Genomic DNA, 13,048 nt, shown 5'->3' with positions numbered 1-13,048 from the left:
CTGCTTCCCAGAAGAGAATATTATCCTACAGTTAACTATTGGGTTGGTGAAAAAGTTTGTTTGGTTTTTGCTGTAAGATGGCACGGCCCTCCTAGAGCATTCCAGCTGCTGCGAGCTGGGAAATAGGAGTAGGGGAGACGGGCAAAGATTCACTTGTTATCCCTGAGACTTCCTCCCCTGTATTCTTAGATTTCTCTCATCTTCTCTGGACTCTCAGTCAGCAACAGTACCTGGTCCTTCTCTTTCCTGGCACACAAAATGTAAGGTCCCAAATCTCTAACTTAAATGTAAAGGAAATCCTAAAGCCCCTTTCAATCAATCACTTTCAGATCACTTAGGAGATGGAGTTCATCACAAGCACACAAAAACATACGCATGTTGATAGCTTTGTATGTATTTCCTTTAACTTCTTACATTAAAAAGCTGTTTTCACTCTAACAAGCACTTTTTTAAAAGAAAATAAGGAGCTATAAGAAAATAGGAGCTAGTTCCATTAGAAGACCCTGATCCCTGATTCCTACCCAACTTCCCCACTGAACTAGGCAATCAGAGGGGAAGAAACTTACAGTAGTCCCTCTCTATATTGCGGTTCACTTATCATGGCCTCACTGCATCACGGGATTTTTAAAAATATTATATTTATTTATCACGGATTTTTTGCTATATCATGGGATTTTGTGGTACTGTAAACGTATGTTGTTAAAGTTATGTAGGTTTAAGAGTGCAAAATATGTTTAAGAACATAAGTAGTGCTGGAAACAACCTAAGTGCCCATCTGTAGATGAGTGGATCAAAAAACTGACTATGTAGCAGAAAGAAAGAAGGAACTCCTGCCATTTGCAACAACATGGATGGAACTAGAGAGAATTATGCTTAGTGAAATAAGCCAGGCAAAGAAAGAAAAATACCATATGATATCACCTAATACAGGAAACTAAAGAACAACACAAACAAAGGAACTAAATAGAACAAAGAGCAGAATAGCAGTCGATGGGGGGAGGGGAGAGGGAGAGAAGGGGGATAAGTAAGGGAAGGGTTTAATTAAAGAGCCTGTATAAAAGACTCATGGACATGGACAACGGGGAGGGATATGATTGCGGGAGAGGGGGTGGGTTGGGTGGGGGAGAGAAATTAGGGGAAAAGGGGACAACTGTAATTGAAAAACCAAAATTAAAAAAAAAAAAAAAAGAACATAAGTAGTATTTATAAAAATGTGGAAAAGGTTAATAAGGGACTGGGAACAGTTTATAAGTGTGTGGGAAGGGTTTATAAAGCCTTAAAATATATGTAAGGTTCCTACTTCGTGGATTTTCACCTACCACGTAGGGGTCTAGAATGTAATACCTGTGATAAATGAGGGAATACTGTATCTCATTTACCTCAGCTGTTGCTTAAACAAGTATGACTTCAGAGTGCCCTTGAAACTGGGGATATGAGCAATATATGATTAAATATGCTAATGAATTATCCTCAAAAGTTTATACATGTATTTAAGAATATATATATTCTTATATCTGCCTAATGGCTTACTAAACTATGAGACTAAGTATTTATTTAGATTTCTCATTTGTGATTTCTAAATGTCTATTTGTTTTCTCACTTTGTTTAGATAACCTAAAAGTCTACTCACTTCAATGGGGTGAAGTTCACCTAATAGGTAACTGCTCTAAGTTTTACCCAGGTCGGTACTTTGAAAAAGAAATGGAATGTGCAGGTAAGTACTAAGTGATTTCTCTGATATATTTTTATTCTTAATTTTTAAGGTTTTTTTAAATATTTATTTTTTAGAGAGAGAGAAAGGGAGGGAGAAAGAGAGAGAGAGAAACATTGATATGTAAGAGAATAATCGATTGGCTGCCTCTTACACACCCCGAAATGGGGACCTGGCCTACAATACAGGCATGTGACCAGACTGGGACTTGAACTGGTGATCCCTCGGTTAGCAGACTGGCACTCAATTCACTGAGCCACACCAGCCAGGGCTCTGATATATTTTTATACATACTCCCTAACAAACATATCTCCTCCACTCCAGCAAATTAGCTGCCTTGCTCTGGGCCCCGAACTCTTTCACTTGGCCTTCTGGCTGTTGCATTATCAAACTCCTTCAATCCCTTCTCTTTAGTTCAAGTTCTTCATTCTAATACTAAGAGGAAAAGTCTTCCTTAAGCTATTATAGAGCAGTATAGCAAGGTGACTAACAGCACAGACTCTGGAGTCAGACTGCCTGGGTTTATATCCCTGTTTTTACCCATTAATACTGATGTAACCTTGAGCAAATTTCTTTATCTGCAGAATTGGGAATCTTAATAGATGAGGACGCTGAGATGCAGAGAGTTACCTAATTTGCCCCAAGTCTTACAGACAAGTGGTATATACAGGATCAAAACCCAAACTTCTAAATAAAAATTCGAATGATCTCATTGCAAATGCATCCAGTTGGGATTAAATTCTCTCTTCTCGGAAATCCCATTGCACTTCTTACAATACCTGCCACTGTCTCCTTGGATATCATAGTGATGCCAGCATCCCTACCTAATACAATACAGCAGATCCTACTTTTGGTGGTGACCCAAAGGCAGGGTACCAGTCAGGTAGTACATTGATGATGCTTCATTGAAATGTCCTATAAGTAGTGTATTACAGAAAAAGAGTTATTGACATCCTGTAAGTGCTTGGATATAGTGATTTAGAAAGTCATAAGAGTGAGAAGTAAATAGACCATTTCCTGTGCCCTCTCATCTTAAAATGGAGTTCAAGATTATAGAAACGAAAGGGAAGAATAACACAAAATCTATCAGGAGGCAATATCACAGTTAAGAGGACGAGCTCTGAGGTCTGGCTGCCTAAGTCCAGGCTCTGCCACTTAGTAGCTGTATGGTCTTAGGCAAGAGGTTAATATTTATAATCTCTCTATGCCTTATTTGTCTCATAATGATATTTACCTCATAGGGTTGTGGTGAGGATTAAAGCAATGAATGGCTAATATATATAAGCACTCAATAAGCATGAGGTATTCCTAATACTTTCCCACTAAGCATTTGATGCTACTCTCAGAATGCTATCTCATCACAGTGTATACCTACATAAAGCAGAGAAAGCAAGGAGAGTATTTGCTAAATTTAGAGAATGAGTAGAAGACAAAGTATTTTCCAACTTGCATCACTACAACTCCAGGGGTCCAGCAGGGGCCTGCAAGGGAAAGCAGGTGTTACTTCCCATTGGGAAAGGATGAAAAGGCGAAGCCATTACACTCATTGGTGGAAAAGGCAGGAAGGCCGCACTGTGGCCTCGACAAATGTAAGTAAATGTGTGATTTCCTTTTTCCTTTGTCTTTCTCAGGTACAGATGATGGTTCTATTGATGCCTGTAAAGGGGACTCTGGAGGCCCCTTAGTCTGTAAGGATGCCAACAACGTGACTTATGTTTGGGGTGTTGTGAGCTGGGGTGAAAACTGTGGACAACCAGACTTCCCAGGGGTTTACACCAAAGTGGCCAATTACTTTGATTGGATTAGCCATCATGTGGGAAGGTCTCTTATTTCTCAGCACAATGTATAAAACTGTGACCTCTTTTTTTCTCTCAAGAGCTCCATTTTAATTGAAATGATGCTGCATAATTTGTACGTCTCAAGAAAAAAAATTAAGCAAATTTTATTGGACGATTTTAAAGGTCAATACAAAGTTTATATTATATTTGAATTTTTCTATATAATTCTTAAATAAATGTTTTAGTCAACCATACATGTTTTATTGGAAATGTGATTAAATTATCTCTTCACAGAGGAGTGATATATTGACATTACTAAAGGTGTAGCTAGTTGAACGACTTAGGAGTCACATATGCCTACTTTCAAACCCTAATTCCACCAGTTACTAATTACTTGAACCTGGGAAATATATTCTCTACTTTGTGTCTCATTTTCCATCTTTAAAATTAAAACTGGAATTTTGAGGAAATAAAACTACATAATGAAATAAAATATTTGGCATAGTACCTGTCACAGGGAAATAACTGACCTCACAGTCTGTCTCATTTCTCTTCTTTAAGAATTAAAAGGTCCTGAAAAGTTTATCTCTAGTTCCTTATTTCACAAGTTCTCCTTGACCCTTTCTTTAAACCTCTCCATAGACAACACATCACAACCACTGACCTCCTCAGTTGTCAAAGCTCACAGCCAACCCCTCAGGGCACCTGGCCTGCTGCCTCCCTGGCTGCTGGTTTCAGCCTCCTCCCCAGCCTCTTCCTTCTGTCACTTCTCTCTTTCTGTACTTCCCATGGTGGCCTCATCTAAACTCAGCTTTAAATCCCACCCACAGTCCAATGACTCACAAATCCATTATCTCCAGCCATGACCTTGCCTAGAACTCCAGACTTAACATCACCTGTTTTATAGCATTCCAAAAGAAACATGGCCACCCCAAATCTCTGTGCCTTCTTAAACCTATTCCTCCCTCCTCAGTAAATGGCACCAACATTGACTCAGAGGTCCCCTGTGGAGCCAACGTATAGTAGGCACCCAGGCTCTATCACATGACCCTGCTATAGCACTTTTCATCACCCAACATATTGTTTTTATCTCTACCTCTTCCCTTTAAACAGTAACTCCTCCCCTTTCATGCTGTAAGACAAGTGAGAAGAGAGACTGTCTGTGTTCCTTCTGTCTGCATCCCTATCACTTGGTTCATAGAATGTACTCAGTGAATAAATATTAGCTGCTTTTATTACTTTTTTATTTACCGATTTTTATTTATTTATTTTTTTTAAAGTATATTTTATTGATTATGCTGTTACAGTAGTTCCAATTTTTTCCCCTTTACTCCCCTCCACCCAGTATCTCCCTCCCCCAGCATCCCCCCCCAAGTCCATACCCATTTTATTTACCGATTTTTAGAGAGAGGGAAGGGCAGAGAGAGAAAGAGAGAGGGAGAGAGACATCGATTTGTTATGCTCTTATTTATGCATTCATTGGTTGATTCTTGTATTTACCCTGACTGGGGATTGAACCCACAACCTTGGGGTATGGGGACGGTGCTCTAACCAATTAAGCTATGTGGCCACGGCCTACTATTATTTTTTTAAAGCACAGCTATCATCATCCTGAAGGCAGATGTATATTTTTTACATGAGTAGTACCTTCAACTCCTGGGGTCCATTCCTGGATAGAGCCCAGATTTTTGATAATAGAAGTGTCTATATCTACATATATTCCAAAATCAGTTACTGTCCAAAACTTTTTCTTTTTAAAAATTTTGGTAAAATATAGATAAAATTTTTACCATTTTAATCATTTTGAAGTATATAGTCAGTGGCATTAAGTACATCCACATTGTTGTGCAAGGTTCTCCATCTCCAGAAATTTTTTACCTTTCCAAAGTGAAACTCTGTGCCTTTAAACAGTAACTCCTCCCCTTTCATGCTGCCCAGATTTTTAATTCCTTTTGTTATTGAATGTAGGGGAGTGTTTGGTTGTCTATAGCTGTGTAAGAAAGAACCCTAAAACAGTCATTTACATAACAGTGATTCATTATTTTGCTCATGCATCTGGGGATTGACCTAGCACAGCTGGGCGGTTCTTCTATTCTCTCCTGCAGCTGCTGTCAGAGCTGGGGCAAGGGTCATCGCTAAGGCTGCTTCACTCATGTGTCTGGTTGTCCGGGCTGGGAGGACTCAGCTGGGGGTTTTCAGACCTCTTTCTCTATGTGGTCTCTCCACATGGGCTATCAACATGGTTATCTAGAGTTGACTGATTTCTTTTACCGCACTTGACAAATGTCCCAGGAGTATCTACAGAACCTGCACAGCCTTTCTAAACCTAGCCTTGTAAGTCATACAGCCTTCCATCACAAAGACTTGACCAGGTGCAGAGGGAGGAGATGCAATTCATCTCTTGATGGGAGGGGTACCAAAGCATTTGTGGCATGTTTTAAAACCACCACCTTGTCTTGCTCCAGGAAACCTGGAACATGTGGTACTTTAGAAGATAGCTGTGTATGAAACAGAAAGACAGAAGTACTAAGAGCTGCAAGCTGGGAAACCCATCATATGGGGCACCCTCAGCTGATCTAGGAAGGAGGGTCATTATGGTGCCTTGAAGGACCAAGCCAGTCTGCACAGTGACCTGGGACCTGGAGTCTTAGCAGCAGAGTGGACTGGATAGAGGCCCGAAGTGAAGAGCCAACTTCTCTGCAGTGACTACATGTGGCAGAAACTAGCAGGAGTGGGATGACCTGGCTCCAGGGTTCTTTCAGTTTAGATGTCTGTGTGAGGGCTCCAAGTTGCAGACAAACAGAAGCCCATCTCATTAGTTTCATAAAAAACTTGGTTTATTTAAAGATATTATGCAGTTCACAGAATCTTCAGGCAAGCCAAAGAGTTAGAGGCAGTTCATCTGAGAATAATGCTCAAAGACTGCTGTAGGACTGCTCATCAGACTCCCACTGCCACTAGCTTGGGTCCCTGGTGCCAGGTTTAGATTGTACTGCAGAGGCTGGGCACTGGACACTGCTGCTTGGCCCTCAGTTCATGTTGGAGGCATTGAGGAAGATGGACTGGAGGGGAGAGAGGTGGAATATGGAAGAGAATCAAGAGACTATAGGACTAATCTAAATGGAAAATGATGAAGGTAGAAATTAAAGCAAGGTACTTTTATTTTTCCTTTTATAAAAATTATATTTTATTGACCATGCTATTATAGTTGTCCCAATTTTTCCCTTTTTGTGCCCCTCCACCCAGAAACCCTACTCCCTCAGGCAATCCCCACACCATTGTTTATGTCCATGGGTCATATTTATAAGTTCTTTGTCTACTCTATTCCCTATGGTGTATTTTATATTCCAATGGCTATTACGTAACTACCAATTTGTACTTCCTAATCCCCTTACCTCTTCACCCATTCCCCTACACCCTCCTCCCATCTGGCAATCATTTTCTTAAATAAGGTCTTAAATATTTCATATAATAATGGCTTGGTGATGACAAACTCCTTTAGTTGTCTGGGAAGCTCTTTATCTGCCCTTAGATACTAAATGATAGCTTGGCTGGGTAGAGCCATCTTGGTTGTAGGTCCTTGCTTTTCATCACTTCGAATACTTCTTGCTAGCCCCTTCTTGCCTGCAAAGTTCCTTTTGAAAAATCAGATGAGAGTCTTACGGGAACTCCCCTCTAGGTGACTAACTGCTCTTCTCTTACTGCTTTAAAAATTCTCTCTTTATCTTTAACCTTTGACATTTTAACTATGATATGCCTTAGAGTGGGCCTCTTTGCATTAATCTTGTTTGGGACTCTGTGCTTCCTGGACTTGCATGTCTATTTCCTTCACCAAGTTAGGGAAGTTTTCTTTCATTATTTTTTCAAATACATTTCCAATTTCTTGCTCTTTCTCTTCTTCTTCTGGCACCCCTATGATGCGAATGTTGGAATGCTTGAAGTTGTCCCAGAGGCTGCTTACCCTATCCTCATTTCTTTGGATTCTTTTTCTTCTTGTTGCTCTGATTGGTTGGTTGTTTTTCTCTCCTTATGTTCCAAATCATTCCTTTGATACTGCGGTTCATCAACTCTACTGTTGTTTCCCTATAAATTGTTCTTTATTTCAGTTGGTGTATCCTTTGTTTCTGACTGGATCTTTTTTATGCTGCTGAGGTCCTCACTAAGTTCCTTGAGCATCCGTATAACCAGTGTTTTTAACTCTGCATCTGATAGATTGCTTATCACCATTTTATTTAGTTCTTTTTCTGGAGTTTTGATCTGTTCTTTCACTTCGGACATGTTTCTTTGTCTCCTCATTTTGGAAGCCTCCCTGTGTTTGTTTATATGTTTTAGATAGAGCTGGTATGGCTGCCTGTTTTGGTAGCATGGCTGAATGTAGGTGTCCTATAGGGTCCAGTGACCCAGCCTTCTCTATCACTCAAGTTGGGTACTCAAGGTGCACCCTTTGTGTGGCCTTAGTAAATCCTCCTCTCATAGTTGAGCCTTGCTTGCTGTTGCCAGATCAATGGGAGGGATTTACCCAGGGTGGTCAGCTGCAACAACTGGTTGTGAACAGTGACCACCAACCTCCTCCTTCCACGTAGGATCAGCTGTGCAGGAGCAGGGTGGTTGTGCTCCAGTGTGGTCTGTAGCCATCCACTGGGTACGCAGGCTCTGGGGTTTCCTGGGTGTTGCCTGCCAAGGTCAGCCCCCACCTGTGTTCTGTCCTGGGCCACCCTGCATGAGTTACAAAGCCATCTTCAGGTGGCTGCTACCTGTACTGGGCATGGAGGTTCCCAGGTGAAACCAAGCTGTGAACATAGGTTGGCTGCTGCTAGTGCCAGACCTGGAAACACTTAGCAAGAGGTATGGAGGCTGGGGGCTCACTGAGGCCAGCTGTTGCTTGTTTGAGAGGATTTAGGAAGTTGTGAAGCATGAACTGAGACCAGCCATTCACATGGAAAAGTCACTGTTAACAGCTTGGGTGGCCAGTAAGTTGGGTGGGACAGGGCCTCAGGGGATCGCCAGTGTGGGGCAAACAGTGTTAGCCAGGTTGAAGGAGTCTCAGCAATGGCTCCCACCTGCCTGCTGGCTCTGTGACTCTGTGGGGTACTTCTTAAAGTACCTCTTAAAGCAGGGTACTTTTCAAGAAAGTGGCACTGATTCTAGATATGTTAAGGAGTGAAATAGGTGGCACTGGGGACAGAAGAGACGATGAGGTACTAGGGAGAGAATGAGTCTAGGATAACTCCCAGGTTTTCTCTTGGATAAAGATGTCATTGGTGTTGCCACTGCAGAAATAAAAGTAAGAGAGAAATAAAAATAGGTTTAGCTAGTTAGGGGTATTTTGAAGCTATGGTGTCTCTGGAAACCCATGGAAGATGTATCATTATATACAGTAGAAATATGACTCTGAAAATCAACCAGAGTTTTGGAAGTATTCAGAAACCCTCTCTAGAATAACCACACATGGAAATTTATCCTAATAGTCTAAAACCCTGCAATCTCACCTAAGTGGGTTCCTTTCCATCTTCTCCAGTACTTCCTCTGTTTGTGAAGTAGTCTCACATTCTACCCATAAACATCACTTAAAACCTCTCCTCCTGGTTGCTACAGTCTGAATGTTTGTGTCCCTCCCAAACTCAGCTGTTGAAATCCTAACACCCGCTGTGATAGTATTAGGAAGTGAGGTCTTAGGTCTTAAGGGTGAATCCCTCATGAATGGAAATAGTGTCTTCATAAAAGAGATCCCAGAGACTGGGGACACAGCAAGATGTCAGTAGTCTTCAACCTGGAAGAGGGCCCTCCCCAGAAATCAACCATGCTGGCACCCTGATCTTGAATTTCTAGCCTCCAGAACTGTGAGGAATAAACTTCTGTTGTTTATAAGCTACTCAGTCTGTGTATTTTGTCACAGAATCCTAAATGGACTAAGACTGATCCAATTTCCCTAATGGCAGACATTCCCAGGTAGACAGCCATTATCTTCAAGAGACCATGAAACCAACCCATGCTCACAGATGGGGTACGGACATCTCTTGTCCTTCACTTCCACCCCAGCTTGGAAGTTATTCATGCCATTGAGTTTTTCAGACAGAAGCTGGAACCAGCTAGCATTTATTTCCCCTTAATCAGAGCGTGTTTTAGAAACTAACCTTCCAGTCTTCGCACTGGGCAAAGATTGATTGTTATGACTTGAATTGTGTCACTATGTGGCATTTACTTTCATCACAACACTGTTGAAATAATTTAATGAGACACTGGAAAAGACTAAAAGACAGAAACGGCCCTTGATAATTTGTATTTTGATGACTTTGTGTGATTTCAAATAACATAAAGGATTACATAATATTCTAGTTTCCAAGTATTCTGAGTTAATATTTTACATGAAATCCAATAAATTTTTCATTTTTTCTTCATTACTACAACCATGTTCCCTGATGATCCATGTCCAATGAAGGGAACATTAGCGGCTTCTAGAAAGGGTAGCTGATTCTCATAACTACATTGTATAGAAAACAAAGCCTAGTCTCAATGATCCAGAAGATCACATTCCAAGGCTCTCATTTAGACAAGAATCAGCATGAATATTTCAAAATATAAAATATTATGAAAATATTTTACATCTTCATAATTTTATTTTCATAATATTGACTACAATTGCATTTCCCAATTCCTGACTACAGTTATGTTTTGTCCCCAGTAGTCTACTGAAACTTGTCTTGAGAAGTTCACCAATAACCTCCATGTTACTAAAACCAGTGATCAATATCCAGTCCTCCTCTACCTCCATGTCAGCTGAATTGATGGCTGTCTTTCTTAGACATACTGGAACCCAGCCCTCTCCTGCAGCACTGACCACTCCTGCTCAGTCTCCTTCACCAGTTCATAGTTTCCTGACCTCCAACAACTTAGACTTTGTTCTGCTTCTCTTTATACACCCACTTTTTAGAGCACTGCACCTAGATCCATGACCTTAAAAGCCATTTCTACGCTGATGACTTCCAAATTTATTTCCAGCCCTTATCCCAGCTCTGAACTTACAGATTTAGAATAAGCTTCTCAAACATATCTGAAATTAATTTCCTAAATTTTCCCTGTAATCTCTGGAATCCTCATCCTTGATTCCTCTTTCTCCATATACCATATTCAATCCATTAGTAAATCCTATTGTCTCTACCATGACATCATATTTAGAATGTGACCACTTTCACACTTACACTGCTACCTCCCTGGGCCAAACCATAATAATGTCCTTCCTAACTGGCTTCCTGGGCAGCTCCTGCCATTCACAGTCAAAGCATTTATAGACAAACTAGCCATGTGCTAACAGGAAAGATCTGGAAGACAGCTACCAATAGTCTGTCACAATAAAAACAGGTTTTGCTGATTAGATGAAAGTCCCTGTAAAGGAAGCTCTTTTCGAACATTTTATGCTAACAAGAAAAGATGGGAAAAAATGGAAAAAAATTAAAATGATGGAGGTGGACCATCTAGAGGACGGTATATGATTTGGTCAATCAGGGCGGGCTTCCTGCAGCGATGCACATGGCCCTGAACTCAGAAGCCTTCCACACTTGCTTTAACACTCTCCTGTCATCATCTTCACATTCATAATTTTTTAACAAAGGCCTCAATGCTCAATGCTGAACTCTGGTATCTGACAGCAGGAATTAAGAAGGAAAAGCAAATTTTGGAATTAATTGCATAACAAATATCTAATGATTGAATATGAAAAAAAAAAAATGTGGCGCTGGCTGGTGTGGCTCAGTGGATTGAGTGCTGGCCTGCACACCCAAAAGGTTGCCGGTTGGATTCCCAGTCAGGGCACATGCCTGGGTTGCAGGCCAGGTCCCCTGTTGGGGGCATGTGAGAGGCAACCTATGAATGCATCTCTCATGCATTGATGTTTTTCTCCCTTTCTCCCTCCCTTCCAGTCTCTCTAAAAATAAATAAATAAAATCTTTTAACAAAATTAAAAATGAACCTTAAAAATTCTGAAAATAAAACTTTGAATCTTGTTTTCTGTAAAGATTGTGTTATTCCCATGTAAAACACAGTGGAAAACATCTGTTTGAGAAAAAAAGGGAACAGCGCTATGAGCCCAGGGAATGAGAATTTGAGAATTTAATCCCTAAAGAGAGATGGGACAGAGAGACTAAGTCTGAATCCTTGAAACAGAGGCTGTAATTAAGATACAAGAAATTAGATGATATCATCAAGGAGCAAATACATAGAGAAAAGAAAAAAAGGGAGGCCTTCTATAACTGAGGGCTGGGGGTGAGATTATCTTACTATATTCTTTCCTTCACTTTGGGAGACTTATTTATCACCAAACAGTTTCTCTGAAGACTGGGAAGAACCGAGCCTAGTTTAAGGGTTCTGATAGTGGTGCTAGGAGGGACCTCAGAAGTCGTCGGCAGCCGTCCGTCTCGAGAGACGATGGTGTAGCTTCTTAAGAGTCTATCTGCACCGCCGAGAATGGCTGTGCAGTCCGACTCGGGAGTGACATGGTATCTGTCTCCTCCCGTGTTAAATCGACATCTTGCAATGACGCTGGAGTGTCCTCTCCAGTGAAGCTGAAGCTACAGAGCCTGGGCAGGGTGATATGGAGGGTCTGCTGTTGCCCATGCAGCAGACCCCCCCTCTCTTCGCAGTTGAAGGGTCCAAGGGAAAGACGGAGTCAATACAGCTTGGCTTCAGGTGCGCCGCAGGAGTTGCCGGTGTTGACTACAATGTCAAACCGCCTTAGGGACTCTGGCTCCGGATTTTCCGTCGGGGTTTACTCCCTTAGCCTTTCCCCTGAAGAGGTATGCCGCAAGGCAGCGGAGGTTTTTTGGAGTCAGAGTTTTCCTTCTCTGACCTCAGAAGTAATCCAGTACAATATCCACATTTCAGAAGAGAGAAAACCAATACTCCAGAAAGCTAAAGAAAATAATTCTACAAATGTTCCCATTTCCAAATGTGTTGAAATGTGCTGTCCAAAGTTAGGCAAAATAATCTTTGGCACTTATGATGGTAGAAAGAGGACTTGGTTTGACGTTTGACGGGATGCTGTCATGCGACTCCTTCACACCTCCATTCCTTCACTGAAAAAGGATAATACCATCCAGACTCATTTCTCTTCCTCCTACGGTGCCAGCTGATCACAGCCCAAGAGCACCCTGCTGAAGGTCTGAGTAAAGCTGGGGCCTGGGATTGGGCTACATCCGTATGCAGAGAGGGGTGCCTTTTTCTACCTGGCCCAAAGACTGCATTCTAATAAATGTGAGATCGCTTATGTGAAGTGCATGGCACAGAGCAAGCTCTAAATACAGAAAGATATAATTCTTAAGAAGTCTGCACTGCACAATTATTAAACTCATGAAGCTTGTTACAGACACAAAACACCAACCTAGAATTTATCTGTAATTCTTATAGAAAGGCCGCGGCTATTCCCTACACTTGCAATACTGCCCTAGGTCTTACTGTAAAATTCCTGGAAACTGCCAGGATACTAAGATAACCGGGTATTAATAGCTCTGGTAAAAATTATTGCAATTGTTATTTACGGATACTGCACAGCACTAGGAAAAAATAC

The 13,048-nt window shown here is 41.3% G+C and overlaps 1 protein-coding gene across 1 annotated transcript in view; it reads left to right on the top strand.

The window, feature by feature from the left end:
- CFI (complement factor I) overlaps positions 1 to 3,741 on the top strand; it is a 61,231-nt gene extending 57,490 nt beyond the window's left edge. Inside the window, exons 12-13 of the mRNA XM_090266414.1 lie at positions 1,610 to 1,714; positions 3,343 to 3,741. Coding sequence (XP_090122540.1) covers positions 1,610 to 1,714; positions 3,343 to 3,560 — 323 coding nt within the window. The 3' untranslated portion in view covers positions 3,561 to 3,741. The remainder of the gene's footprint in view (positions 1 to 1,609; positions 1,715 to 3,342) is intronic.
- Positions 3,742 to 13,048: the final 9,307 nt, after the last annotated feature.

The sequence above is a fragment of the Furipterus horrens genome, unplaced genomic scaffold (genome assembly GCF_987537825.1).
Source record: "Furipterus horrens unplaced genomic scaffold, mFurHor1.1.pri manual_scaffold_2, whole genome shotgun sequence".
NCBI lineage: Eukaryota > Metazoa > Chordata > Mammalia > Chiroptera > Furipteridae > Furipterus > Furipterus horrens.
Note: the sequence above shows the minus strand (reverse complement) of the source record. Positions and strands in the feature narration are given on the sequence as shown.